This window comes from Amblyraja radiata, chromosome 12 (assembly GCF_010909765.2).
Source record: "Amblyraja radiata isolate CabotCenter1 chromosome 12, sAmbRad1.1.pri, whole genome shotgun sequence".
Classification (NCBI taxonomy): domain Eukaryota; kingdom Metazoa; phylum Chordata; class Chondrichthyes; order Rajiformes; family Rajidae; genus Amblyraja; species Amblyraja radiata.
In genome coordinates, this window is record NC_045967.1 from 7,960,905 (window position 1) to 7,975,379 (window position 14,475).

A 14,475-nucleotide genomic window follows, 5' to 3' on the forward strand; every position below is an offset into this window, starting at 1 on the left:
TTTTCCCTAAAATGTAAGGTTTTGCAAAAAAAAAGTATCCCTTTCCCAACCTCCAGTTTAAATTCCATTTGGAATATTTTGGAGGACCAAGAAACCAAGAAGAACCAAGAACCTATCGTCAATACTGAAGCAGGCTGCCGAAAGGATGCTTTTCCAGGTACTGGCAGCTTGCTTGCTGTCAGGGACGTCTCCTCCTTTTCCTGCAGAATCTAAAGTGCTAAAATAAACAAGTCTCAGTCACTCACTGTTAACCCTCCCGTCAAATGCACCTTTGCAACAAAGCGAGGCCGAGTTCCGAGGGGAAGGGACCGGGGTAACACGAGCCGAACCGCCTCAACAAAAGCCGACTGCAACCGATGGCAATATTCCGCACTTTGCAACCACACGGCGAGTTCCGTACAGACCATCCGTCAGAGGGACAGTGTAGAGACAGGGAGAGGGGGAGAGAAACCAGTTTTACCCGGGGCTCTTCAATCCATTGGGATCTACGTTTGACAAAAATCAGACAGACAAAAGATAAGGATCAAAAAGTACAGATGAAGGCGAGATGTGCATTCCTCCTGTCTGTCTGCACTCTCCCCCCACTCCACTCCTGCACACTTGACTGGGTACAAGTTTGTACTCATCAGTTTGCGAGGAGGGAAACTGCACACACACTTGCACAAACTGCACACACTTACAAGAAGAAAAACAAGTCTAAATGAGATTGCAATTGCTCACCTATTGCTGGGCCGACTGATGTTACAAGCAGCCAAGACCACAGCGGATCACATCCACCATTACAAGCGGCCAGATAGCAAGATTCACGCCAACGTCGCCTTCCCAAAAACCCGCACCGCTCCACTATCTTCTTCCCACTTGAACATAACTCTTTAGTGTTGTTTATAACATGCGGTTAAAAATAATCACCACCGCAATACTCCAAGTGAAAACATATATATACATTGTTCTTCTCTTCTTAATATCTTAGGTGTGATCTTGAATACTTTTATTTTTTTCCCAAAGAGAATAAAAGTGTAGAAAACAAAGTAAAGGGTACTCACCGCTGTGTCCGAGTCCTGCACCCAAGTTGTCAGCAGCGATAGCAAGACGTACAGGGCAGCAAGCTGATCAAAGGCTAAAGATTTTCCAACCCACATTTTCAGCTCTCGGCAAGAGACTGATCAACTGACAAACTTTGCACATCCACACATGTTCTGCTTGGAAACGGGGGATAATAAAAAGAAAAAGAAATAACACTGTTTAGAGCAGAGAGAGCGAAAGAGAATCAAGCGAGTCTGCTCAATTATAGCTCAGCGCTACATGTATCTACTTCCTCTCTCCCCCCCTCTGTCTCTCCCTCTCTCTCTCTCTATTTGGCAGCCGGGCTTTGGTCTCCGGGACCCGTCAGGAATCACTTCCCACAACGACGCAAAAAAAGGGATTCAACCTGATGCGTTCGAGGTGGAGGGAGTCGAGGAATAGATCAAATCACCTCGGGAAGGCAAAGGGGACGTAACGCCCCGCCCTCCAAGCACCACCTCCCCACCCATTGTCTGCTCTCTAGTTCTTTGGAAACTTTTCTTTGTGGAACTATTTTACTTTAGCGACTCTATCAAAGAGTCTGCAGCAGCGTTAGCAAGGAATTGATTTAAAAAAAAAGAAATCTCTGGACGCTGGCGGTGGATTAGCGAAAGCAGCTCGCTGATAACGAGAAAGGAGTGGGTATAATCAGTGAAACAATTTGTACAAAGCATCGGCTGTTAAAACAAAAACCGTACAGCAGCAGCTAGTAGTATCTTTGCCCTTCTGCCGCCGAGACTCTAATACTACTCCATGCACTTGCTGCTATTTTTGGTGTGAGACTATAATATACTGTGAATTGGGAGGGGGGGGTTTCTTTCCAAAAAAAAAAGTTGGTGCTCATTGAAAACTCCTCCCCTTCCCCCAGCCCTCTCTCCCAGACTAAACGCTTGCATGGTTTTAGTGGCGGAGACGGGTGAAATAGGTTCGGAGGTAGACAAAAGTGTGTGTTGGGATTATACACTCCACAGATCCGCCCGCATGTTGCCTTCTTTTAAAAAGCATGCTTATTCTTTGATCTGTTCGGCATATGTTTCTTTCCCCTAAGTTCCTTTGCGATTCAAATTCTTTCTCTCTCTCTCTCTCTCTCTCCCCCCCCCCCCCCCCCCCCCCCCAAAGAGATGGTGAGGCAGAGATCGTGATCTTTCAATGGTTGAGGCGACACGACTCGATCGCTTGGTGATCTAAAGGCATCCTTGAAATCTTCCCTTTACGCAAAGAGACTTCCAATGTCCTTCAAAATGATCAGTGGGTAAGTGCAAGTTCTCAGCAATGCAGCAATTGTTTTAAATAAATCCTTGCAGCGGTATCATCGTCTCTCCTATAACTGTTAAAGCCCGCTCTACTGTATTCAGAAGCAGGTTCTTTCCTATGTTGTATATTGAACCTTGAAAAAAAACTGTTCACAACTTCGTTTCAGGCTCTCGCTAATGCTCGTGGGTTGCCTGGTTGCCGACCTTGTCCAAGCGGTGAGTTTATGAGGACAGATTTTGTTTTTGATTGAATGTGCTGTTGGCAATAAATGTTTGAACTGCGGGATGTCTTAATTGCTGCAAGTGTTCCCTCTTTTTCCTCCCCTCTGTAATTAATTGCCAGTTCTTGCTCCGAAACAGTTTGCCTGCAAGATATCTGTGAAACACGAGTCTTTGTGGTGGTTGTGTGTTATTCAGCTGCAAGGGCAGCTATCGAATACATAGCTGCCCAGAATGAGAATATACCTTGGTAGTTGTTAGAGTGGATAGACAACAGAGTATATATTTTTTTATTTAAAGAGATCATTTTTAATATTTTGTTAAACTGTGAGTGAAATAAAACTTGCTTATTGGTTATTGAAGATGAACTAAACTAAGCATTTTTCGAATACACTTTTTCAGATACTTTTTCACTATAATCGTGAAATTATATATTTCAGTGTCTTAAATAAATATTTGATCAGAAGGTTCAGGCAAGCAGTTGATGGGGAAATCCCTTTTGCTGTAAATTTGTACCTGAACCTTGTTATTAATCAGCCTCTGGCCTCATCTAAGTTCTAAGCTGTCACTTGTGCGACACATTGACAATGGCAAGGGGAATGTTTACTCCCTGAAATAGTTTACTGACTATCTTTGTATTAGGAGCCCACGGTATAGACATTGCATTTAAAAGTCACCACCTGGTTATGGACCCCCATGGCAACAACTTAGAGAGTAGTCAGTTTAAACTCCCCCATTGTTTATCAGCACTTGGAAACACGTTGAGATGCATCTTGAGTTTGCAGTTACTGGGTTCAGATATGTAAATGAACGAGTGTGGATTATGACATCCAATCAACTTCTGAGAATACTTAGGATAATGACTTCAGAACATCCAACAGATTTATACAACGTGCTTGCTCTAGAATATTGCTCTGGTCACTGGCTGGTTTGGACTCAGTTGGCCTGGGGGCCTGTTTCCGCGCTGTATCTCTAAACTAAACTAAATTAAACATCAGCATAATGATGCATCTTGCTGGCTACAAATGCCTTGAGTTGTTTGGAATGTGAAAGACTCGTTATAAATGTAAGATTTAGTTCTTTCTGAAATATAAAATGTGTTAAATACAAAACTTTGCAAATCTTATTTGTCAAGCATAATGTAACTCAATTCTGTTTTATAACATTGGTTGCAGGGTTAGGGTTCGACCTCTGTGATTCCCCCTTCCATAGACCAGGTGCTGTGCCAACAGTGGCGTGTTATTATTATAGTTTCTTGCTGAGATTTCTCAGCTCAGCTTGCACCAGAGATGGAATCTGACCCTTTACTTTCTCCACATGGCTCTGCTTTACAACAGGTTATCAATAGAGGCATCCAAATCTTTATATATGTGTGGCCACTCCACATCCAACTAATGCATTCAACTGTCTATAAACAATTAGGCAATGATGTTCATTTCACGGCAGAATGTGTCTACAATCATCAGCCGCTAATTCTTGTCAATGCATTCACTAATTCACACATGCCTGTCAATGTGAAAGGTATGAAACCTTTAGAATCCCAAATTCCAGGAGGATAATGTGCAATGTTACTTTTCTCCTATAGGTACTGATTGAGTTAATGGGCATTTACTGCTTCCACTTCCTTTCATGAAAGGGTGTGATGGTTAGTTATTGCTCCTGGTGATTAATGCTGGTGCTACTCAGTAATGATGGTTGAAACGGCTGAGTGGTACGAAAGCGAGTATTCTTCCTCTTAACTGAGGTTAGTTATTGGTAGACAGACGGAATGGCTTTACTTTAGATCCATGTGGTCCATGAGGGTGGGGTTAATAGAAGGAAGTACATTTACACACAGAGGGCATCAAACAAGTTTAATGTTATGATATTTACACATAGCCAGATAGAAACATAGAAACACAGAAAATAGGTGCAGTAATGGGCCATTCGAGCCAGCACCACCATTCAATATGACCATCCAAAATCAGTACCCCTGTTCCTGGTTTATCCCCATAACCCTCGAACCCGTTAGCTGTGCTGGGCATGATAGTATTGTGCAAACAGATATACAGTACAAACAGCTAATCATTAAGAATCAAAGCAACCAAGGCATGAATCTTGGATTGTATGGACCAAAAAACTTCCTATTGTGTTGTAGTAAGTGTGGAACTATGCAAATAACCTTGTGCTATTTGACCAGACTCTTTCATACTTCAAACTAAATTATATATATTTTCTGCTAATTTGTCTCACTTCTGGATTCAAATGACAGCTTTAGTTTAAATCTTGGTTTATTCTGTGCTTAGACTAATCTAATATATAAAATACTAGCTTTACAAGCTGATTATAGTTTAAATAGTAAAATCAGTACTCTTGTGAAAGAATACTTGGCAGGTACAATACCTTGCATTTTAGATTGAATGGTGTAACTGGATAAACCCATACTTACATAGTTTGTAAAATGACATACCTTTTTGTATATGTGCATGAGTTCAAGATGCAGACAAATAAGTGGCTTTGCTTTTATGTGTCTCATTATTTAAGAATAAACTTTCAGGATAATTACTTAAATGTATGGATTGCAAGACCATTTATAACAGGGCTCTGGGTTTTGTTATATGGGATGTACAGATCAGAAATTGGCCATTGGCCCAACTGGTCATTGACATTGATTATGCTCCACAGTAGTCACCTTGTCTTTTTCTTCACCAATTTACATAGAAACATAGAAAATAGGTGCAGGAGTAGGCCATTCGGCCCTTCGAGCCTGCACCGCCATTCAATATTATCATGGCTGATCATCCAACTCGGTATCCTGTACCTGCCTTCACTCCATACCCCATGATCCCTTTAGCCGCAAGGGCCACATCTAATTCCCTCTTAAATATAGCCAATGAACTGGCCTCAACTACCTTCTGTGGCAGAGAATTCCAGAGATTCGCCACTCTCTGTGTGAAAAATGTTTCCCTCATCTTAGTGCTAAAAGGCTTCCCCCTTATCCTTAAACTGTGACCCCTTGTTCTGGACTTCCCCAACATCGGGAACAATCTTCCTGCATCTAGCCTGTCCAACCCCTTAAGAATTTTGTAAGTTTCTATAAGATCCCCCCTCAATCTTCTAATCTTCTAGCGAGTACAAGCCAAGTCTATGCAGTGTATCCAGTCTATCCCTTAAATGTATTTATACTCAACTATTCATACTGCTTTTGAGTTCTGCTTCCAAATTCACCTCTGCACAGTGGATTCCCTTGAGATGCCTAATAAATGTATTACTACAGGGTAGCAGAAAGGTGCAGCAGTTAGCATTTCTACATCATAGATCCAGAAATCTGGGATTGATCCGAACCTCTTGGCTGCTCTCTGATTAGAGTTTACATGTTCTCGTGAACAGATGCATTTTCCATCACTCTTCCAATTTCTGAAAGGATGTGTTAATTGGCCACTACCGGTATTGCTTCTGTAGGTAAATGGTAAAGTAATTAAATAAAAAAGGATAATTGGGCATGTGTGGGAGCTGGTAAGAAGTAGAGCGACTGAAAAGGGGGAATGGGACCATTGGTGGTTGTACAGCTGAGAGTTAGTTTGATTCCATGGACCAAGGGTGTATTCAAGAGAGAGTTACAGTAGATTTAGCTCTTAGTGCATAACGGAATCAGGGGATGTGGGGAGAAAGCGGGAACGGGGTACTGATCGTGGATGATCAGCCATGATCATATTGAATGGCCTGCTCTTGCACCTATTTTCTATGTTTCTAAAATACTTCCTATTGTGTTGTATTAAGCGTGGAAGATTATTTACTATGCAAATAACCTGTGGTGCTTGCTGCAGAGTGTTATATACCCCCCAAACTAAAATATATATGTTTTCTGCTAATTGGCTCACTTCTGTATTCAAATGACAGCTTTAGTTTAAACCTTGGTCCCTCTACATTCTCCAATAAAGACACAAATCTCTCTCCTGGTTTGATGGATATGAAATATTTGCTACTGTCTTCATATTTAATCTGACTGAGATTATTAATTATTTATGTTTAAGAAGGAACTGCAGATGCTGGAAAATCGAAGGTAGACAAAAATGCTGGAGAAACTCAGTGGGTGAGGCAGCATCTATGAAGCGAAGGAAATAGGCAATGTTTCGGGTCGAGACCTTTCTTTTTTTAGGATTATTTGTTGTATGTGACGGCTGGTAGGGTGGAAGATGGGGACAAGGAGGACTCTGCCCTTTCAACGTCTTTTTTGGAAGGGTTTCGACCCGAAACGTTGCCCATTTCCTTCGCTCCATAGATGCTGCCTTACCTGCTGAGTTTATTAATTAAGTAGTGTGTAAGAAGCAACTGCAGATGCTGGTTTCAACCAAAGATACACACAAAAAGCTGGAGTAACTCAGCGGGACAGGCAGCATGTCTGGAGAGCAGGGTTGGGGGGACGTTTCAGGTTGAGACCCTTCCTCAATCCATTAAGTAGTTTCAGTCAGATTAAATATGAAGGCAGTAGCAAATATTCTGTAGGTATCCATGAAACTGGGTAAGTGATTGTATCTTCATTTGAGAATGTAGAGGCACCAAGAGTTAAACTCCAGCTGCCATTTACTACATGACGTCGTTGGAGTGAATTACTGTCATCTCTGTTCCAACTTTTGCTTAATTTCCACACTGTTATATTGCCCAGCAAAGACAAATGAAGAGCATTTGGGATTAGTTTAGTTTAATTTAGAGAGAGCATGGAAACAGGCCCTTTGGCCCCATGAGTCCATGCCAACCATAGAGCCGATGCTATCCAACTTTGCGTCCACTCTTTACACACATGTGGCAACTTAGAAGCCAATTGACCAACAAACCTGCTCATCTTTGTGATGAGAGTGCAAACTGGAGCACCCAGTGGAAACCCATGCGGACACACAGAGAAAATCTGCAAGCTCCACATACACACACACACACACACACAGAGCCGAGGTCAGCATTGATCATGGTCTCTGGCACTGTGAAGTAGCGGTTCCACCAGCTGCGTCATTGTGTTGTCCTTAAATTGTGAGGTCATTTATATCAAAGATCCTATAGCGAGCAAGATGGTCCACTCGACGAAAAACACGTAGTACAGTCATGGGCAGATTCATGCGTGATTTAAGGCCCCATTTCCGTAACCGGCTTCCGTCTTCGCACCATAGATCCCATAGGTTAATAATGCAGAGACGGAAGCCGGTTACGGAAACATCCTCGTAAAAATAAAAGTTATTTGGCAAAAATCTTCTCCACATTTTCAGAATTTTAATTTATTAACACAAACTGTTCCCCCGCAACGTTGATTACACAGCGAGTCTGGTATGGTCGGGTTACGGAAATGGATGAAAAAAAGGCCCACGTTACGTTCCGTTGCGTACTACACATCAGCCTATTGCATTTAGCAGGAGTGATCTATCTTGCTCCGCTATAGGATCTTTGATTTATATAGCTGCCTCCTCAATAAACTCAAAGCTGAATCAACCAACTGGTCCATCTGGTCCAATGACACACAGCAATTGCATGAATCATCTGAAGAGGTTCAAACAAAACGTTACACTGCGTCTGCTGGTAAAACAAACCTTCAATTAGATTGTAGCCTGTACCTTATTCTCAGATATCGGCACATCATTACATGAATTAGCAGAACTTTATATTACAGACTGTAATTTACTTCAGATCTCTACTCTCTGTTAAATACAAATACAGGCAAACACTGTGCTCAAGTTCTACTGGAACATATGAGGCACCTCCATATAAATTGAGTGGAAAATGCAGGCTATTTACAGTATCATTTCAGGAAAGGAGTGTCCCCGGTATCATCAATCCTCCAGCTATTGCAGTGTTATGGCAGAACGTGCAGCATCTTATTCTCCACTTATCATCTCCCAGCCTCTGCAATGACCTCCACACTCCATCACACAGTCGACTGCTATTTGCCAACCAGGCCTTCCTCATCTGTTTTCTGGAGAGAAGAAATGGGTGATGTTTTGGGTTGAGACCCTTCATCAGACTGAGTCGGAGGAGAGTGAGATACAGAGATAAGGAATGGTAAGGTGTGAAAACGAGCCGGCCTAAAACGTCACCCATTCCTTCTCTCCAGAGATGCTGCCTGTCCCGCTGAGTTACTCCAGCATTTTGTCTATCTTTGGTTTAAACCGGCATCTGCAATTCCTTCCTCCACACTTCCACAGATGTATCCACCTCTCGCTTGCTTGTTCTTGCCCTCTCTCCCCCCCACCTCTTTACACTGGCTACTTCCCCTCTACTCTTTCAGGTGAAGGGTCTTGACACTTAACGTCAACTGTCCACATCAACTGACCTGCTGAGTTCCTGTAGCACTTTGCATTTTGCTCTAGATTCCAGCATCTGCAGTTCCTTGTATCAACAAAGCAGCCTAAATGCAAACCAAATTAACTAGATTTGTTTATTGTTTACCAAATCAAATCATCATCCCTCCTCCCTCTTCTCCATCCAGAGACCCCAGCATTCCTTCCAGGTGAGACAGGGTGAACCTGGTGCCCGATGTGGCATCTTGTACATCAGTGAGATTAGGCGTAGACACGGTAACTGTTTCACTGATCACTTGTGCTGGGTCTGCTAAGGCCCATTGGATCTGCCTCTTGTTAACCATACTAACTCCTCTTCCCATTCCCTCACTGACCTTTCTGTCCTGGGCCTCTTCCGTTGCCAGAGCGAGCTCACACCCAAGCTGTACCAACATCACCTCATATTCCACTTGGGTATCTTACAACCCAACAATATGAATATTTAATTTCCCAATTTTGGTTAAGTACAAAACTTTCCCCTTCTCCCTCCATCTCCAAAGAACTGTTCTCCAAAGATGCTGAGTTACTCCAGCACTCTGCGCCATTATTTATTGACCAGCATCTGCAGTTCCTTGTTTCTAATGATGATAATTAGTTCCTTTGTTAATATATTGGCCAGTACCCTGTGGTTTCATACACACCCAGACCAAGATGGAGTGATGGAGTGCTGTATTAGGGGAGAATTAGACAGGCTGCAGATATGGTCAGCCGCCTCATCCCACCCTATTAGAGAAAGAGATGTTGTTGTCATTTTAGCGTGGCACAGCGGTAGAGTTACTGCCTTACAGCGCTTGCAGCACGAGAGACCCGGGTTCGATCCCGACTACAGGTGCTGTCTGTATGGAGTTTGAACGTTCTCCCCGTGACCTGCCTGTGTTTTCTCCGAGATCTTTGGTCTCCCCCCCCACGCTCCAAGGGCGTACATTTATGCAGGTTAATTGGCTTGGTATAAGTGTAAATTGTCCCTAGTGTGTGTAGGATAGTTTTAATGTGCGGTGATTGTTGCTCGGTGTGTACTCGGTGGGCCGAAGGGCCTGTTTCCGCGCTATATGTCTAAACTAAACTAAACTTGAATGTGTTATGAAATCTCTTTGTCATACTGCAGTAACTCCCTCTCATCAGTAGAGGCACTGCAGCACCTCCTCTTGAAGTAGGTATAATGCCTCAACTTCAACAAAGCAACCAATTACAATATAGATTTAGGAATTTATTCCAGGGAAAAATAACAAGAAGTTATTAAATGGTCATTATTCTTATATTCCAGAATTTGATGGTATGCGTTGCTGGCTATAGAGATGGAGGGGGAGGGGTTGGGTTTAACTCAGCTATTGAAAACATAGATTGAATTATGGTAAATTGAAATCACAGCATCGAATAAATTTATGGTGCGAAGGAGGCATTTCAAGCGATTATGTCCATGCGAGCAATGTCCATAACAGACAGTAGATTCTGAAGATGGGTCCCAGCACAAAATGCCACCTATCCACGTTGTGTAGGGATGCTGCCTGACCCACTGTATTTCTCTAGCACTTTGTGTCTGTTTTTAGGTCTGGAGGTTTATTCCCTCTTTCCTGCTCTTGTCTCCTAAAGGGCCTGTCCCACTTTCACGACCTTTTTTACTCGTGGACATTTTTCATCAGGCTAGAAAAACGCCCCGACCTACTTGATGCCACGAGTACCTACTACGTAGCACGAGCACCGCGGCCTGCTACGACCTACCTACGACCTCGTGACGACCATGCTGCGAGTTTGAGTCAAGGGCAAACTCGGCAGAGGTCGTGAATTAGGTCATGAAAGTGGGACAAGCCCATAACACTGCAGGCTGTGGCAAAATATCATACAAATCCGGTGAGGGGTTTTGGCCTCCATCACATGTTGAGGAAGTGAGTTTGAAATCGTTGCAGTTTGTTGAGCGAAATATTACTTCCCTACAATTCATCCCTCAATTAACTAAACCTGTGCCGGCTGCTGACACTAACTTCTCTGCTTTACCCTGTCTGGCCTGATTATAGAGTCAAGAGTGTTTTATTGTCACATGTCCCAGATAGAACAATGAAATTCTTACTCGCAGCAGCACAACAGTATAAGTTTACACACCTCCATTAAATCTCTCCTCTGCCTCCTTTGCTGCAAAGAATCACCCTACCACAACCAGAGAGCAGTGCTGAAATACTGTGCACTTCATTGGTGACCCTCGGACTATCCGTGATTGGAATTTGGCAAGGTTTTACCTTGCACTAAACGTTATTCCCTTATCATGTATCTGTACACTGTCAATGGCTCGCTTGTAATCATGTGTTGTCTTTCTGCTGGCTGGATGGCACGCAACAAAAACTTTTCACTGTAGCTCGGTACATGTGACAATAAACTCAACTGAGCTGAAGAAAACAATCCTACTTCAGCCAGTAGCTCCTCATAACTTTAATATTACAGCCCTCATTAAGCTCCTGCGCACTTCCTCTGGTTCCCTCCTATAGTGCATTGACCAAAACTGTACTTGATACTACAGCTGCAGTCTGACTGATGTCTTGCATCATATAGTACAACACCCCTGCTCTTGTTTCTGTCAATATACTCAATTATCCTGTACATCTTCACAGCCACTTCTAAATCCCACAGAATGCCACTAAAACTCCTACTTTCCATGTGCTGTAGAATCATCAAAATCAGCAATACTTTGAGGGCTTTACTGATCTGAGAACATTCTTTTCTGAAGAAGGGTTTCGTCCCCGAAACGTTGCCTGTTTCCTTCGCTCCATAGATGCTGCCTCACCCGCTGAGTTTCTCCAGCACTTTTGTCTACCTTCGATTTTCCAGCATCTGCAGTTCCTTCTTGAACATTCTTTTCAAGCTTATCACTCCACTTTATGCTTGATTTCTTCACTGTGGTCAAAGATTTTTAACATTCTCTTTGCACAGATGTGTTCTTCCACTTCTCTTTGGTGAAACCAAGACTATTATAGGCATGATGGCACTAATACTGGTCAATCAGAGCAGGACTATACCTGTAGCCATTTTGAAGAGTAGACTGGGACAATGAATAGATACTGATGGTGCACCATGCAGTTTCATAGCAGACATTTAACCTAGCTTTCTGTCTTTCACCCTTCCTCTCCCTCTAACCTTACCTTTAATACGTAGGAAGGAACTGCAGACGCTAGTTTACACTGAAGATAGATACAAAATGCTGGAGTTACTCAGCGGGACAGGTAGCATCTCTGGATAGAAGGAATGGGTGACTTTGGGGCGAGACTCATCTCCAGACTGATAATATTTATATGCTTGGAAGGAACTAAGTCTGGTTTAATTTGATATGCATGAAAGGGGTGTTATCTATATAAATGTTTATATTTTTCTGTGGAAATAAGACCATAATACATAGGAGGGGAATTAGGCCATTCAGCCCATCGAGTCTATTCTGACATTCAATCATGGCTGATATATGTTTCCCTCTCAAACTCCACTCTCCTGCTTTCTCCCTTTAATACCTGTACTAATCAAGAACCTATCCATCTCTACTATAACCCCCCCCCCCCCCCCCCAATGACTTGGCCTTCACAACCATCTGTAGCAATGAATTCCACAGATTCACCATCCTCTGTCCAAAGAAATTCCTCCTCACCTCCTTTCTGATGGAATGTCCTGTTATCCTGAGGCTGTGTCCTCTGGTTCTAGACTCTCCCATTACTGGAAGTATTCTTTCTACATCCAATCCATCCAGGCCTTCCATTATCTGCTGGGTTTCAATGAGATTCCCCCACCACTCATCCTTCTCAGATTACGAACGCCTAGCTTATGTACAACTCGCATATAAGATCGAGTGTATGGGCGACCAGTGGGATAGATTTGCCATCTGTTGCAGGGCTGCAGGCATCTTCTACAATGTGGAACCTTGACTTGCGACAACATCTGAACGGCTGAGCTAAATGCCCAAATTACCTACATGTTGCCCTTGGTTGGCTTGTGCTTTTAGTTGAATATACAGTCGAATGGCTGCATTCGCAACTTGTGAATAGTGAGGGTTATGGACAGTTCTCAGGAACACTGTCATCATCTGGAGATGATCTGTGGCATCACAGAATCCTGATCCTGCCCCACCTCATGTCCACACGCCTGCATGCTCCTCGGACTCAATCGTTACTTCAGTCGTAAGAAGTCTTCTGACTTCCCTGGCCTATGGATGATTGATATAGGTGATCTTCAGCATCAGCTAACTCTGAACATGGGGAGGATGTAACATGAATTGTTTGAGTTCAAATGGGCAGTACATTTCATCAACCAAACCAATAGAAAAAGCCTGCCTGCCTGCAAATTTGCTGCCAATACAAAAGTGAGTGGTTTTGCAGATAGTGAAGATGGTTGTGAACGATTGCAGCAGGATCTGGATCGATTGGCCAGGTGGGCGGAGGAACGGTTGATGGAATTTAATACAGAGAAGTGTGAGGCATTTTGGGACGTCGAACAAGGGCAGGATCTACACAGTAAATGATAGGCCTCTGGGTAGTGTTGTAGAGCAGAGGGATCTAGGAGTACAAGTGCATGGTTCCTTGAAGGCCGAGTCGCAGGTAGATAAGGTGGTCAAAAAGGCTTTTGGCACTTTGGCCTTCATTCAGTCAGAGTATTGAGTATAGACGTTGGGAGGTCATGTTGCAGTTGTATAAGGAGTTGGTGAGACCACATTTAGAATATTGTGTTCAGTTCTGGGCACCATGTTATAGGAAAGGTATTGTCAAGCTTGAAAGGATTCAGAAAAGATTTACGAGGATGTTGCCAGGACTAGAGGGTGTGAGCTATAGGGAGAGGTTGAGTAGGCTGGGTCTCTATTCTATGGAGTACAGAAGGATGAGCGGTGATCTTCTAGAGGTGTACAAAATCATGAGAGGAATAGATCAGGTAGAATCACAGAGTCTTTTACCCAGAGTAGGGGAATCGAGGACCAGAGGACATAGGTTTAAGGTGAAGGGGAAAAGATTTAATAGGAATCCGAGGGGTAACTTTTTCACATAAAGGGTGGTGGTGGGTGTATGGAACAAGCTGCCAGAGGAGGTAGTTGAGACTGGGACTATCCCATCGTTTAAGAAACAGTTAGACAGGTACATGGATAAGACAGGTTTGGAGGGATATGGACCAAGCGCAGGCAAGTGGGACTAGAGTAGCTGGGACATTGTTGGCCAGTGTGGGCGAGTTGGGCTGAAGGGCCTGTTTCCACACTGTATCACTCTATGACTCTAAGTCTAGAAACAAGGAACTGCAGATGCTGGTTTCTAAAAAAAGACACAAAGTGCTGGAGTAACTCAGCAGGTTAGGCAGCATCTCTGGAGTACATGGATAGGTGACTTCAGACTGAAGACTCGAAACATCATCCAGAGATGCTGCCTGACCCGTTGAGTTACTCCAGCACTTTGTTTCTGGTTTAAGTCTGTTTGTTGTGAGCACAGTTATTGTTTTGCAGTAGTGGGGATGGCATGGTGCTGTCTTACAGCGCCAGAGACCCGACGGGATGGCTGGTCGGTGCAGACTCGGTGGGGCTGTTTCTGCACTGTATCTCTAAAGGGCAGCACTGTGGCATATTGCTATTGGCTCTATTGTCTTACAGTGCCCGAGAGACGGGTTCAACGACTATGGGTGCTTGTCTGTAA

General features: G+C 43.4%; 2 protein-coding genes across 14 annotated transcripts in view; one reads left to right on the plus strand and one right to left on the minus strand.

Moving 5' to 3' along the window:
• The window catches only part of col4a5 (collagen type IV alpha 5 chain), a 256,174-nt gene extending 254,323 nt beyond the window's left edge, over positions 1 to 1,851 (minus strand). For 3 of the 7 annotated variants that reach the window (XM_033030177.1, XM_033030171.1, XM_033030176.1), the window contains exon 1: positions 1,044 to 1,473. In XM_033030177.1, the coding sequence (XP_032886068.1) occupies positions 1,044 to 1,139 (96 nt within the window). In that variant the 5' untranslated portion in view covers positions 1,140 to 1,473. Of the gene's footprint in view, positions 1 to 1,043; positions 1,474 to 1,731 lie in introns of those variants that run through there. The other 4 variants (XM_033030174.1, XM_033030172.1, XM_033030173.1 and 1 more) reach the window with 4 other exon arrangements.
• The window catches only part of col4a6 (collagen type IV alpha 6 chain), a 394,735-nt gene continuing 381,799 nt past the window's right edge, over positions 1,540 to 14,475 (plus strand). For 3 of the 7 annotated variants that reach the window (XM_033030169.1, XM_033030163.1, XM_033030170.1), the window contains exons 1-3: positions 1,925 to 2,005; positions 2,182 to 2,314; positions 2,483 to 2,531. In XM_033030169.1, the coding sequence (XP_032886060.1) occupies positions 2,292 to 2,314; positions 2,483 to 2,531 (72 nt within the window). In that variant the 5' untranslated portion in view covers positions 1,925 to 2,005; positions 2,182 to 2,291. Of the gene's footprint in view, positions 1,705 to 1,924; positions 2,006 to 2,181; positions 2,315 to 2,482; positions 2,532 to 14,475 lie in introns of those variants that run through there. The other 4 variants (XM_033030165.1, XM_033030164.1, XM_033030168.1 and 1 more) reach the window with 4 other exon arrangements.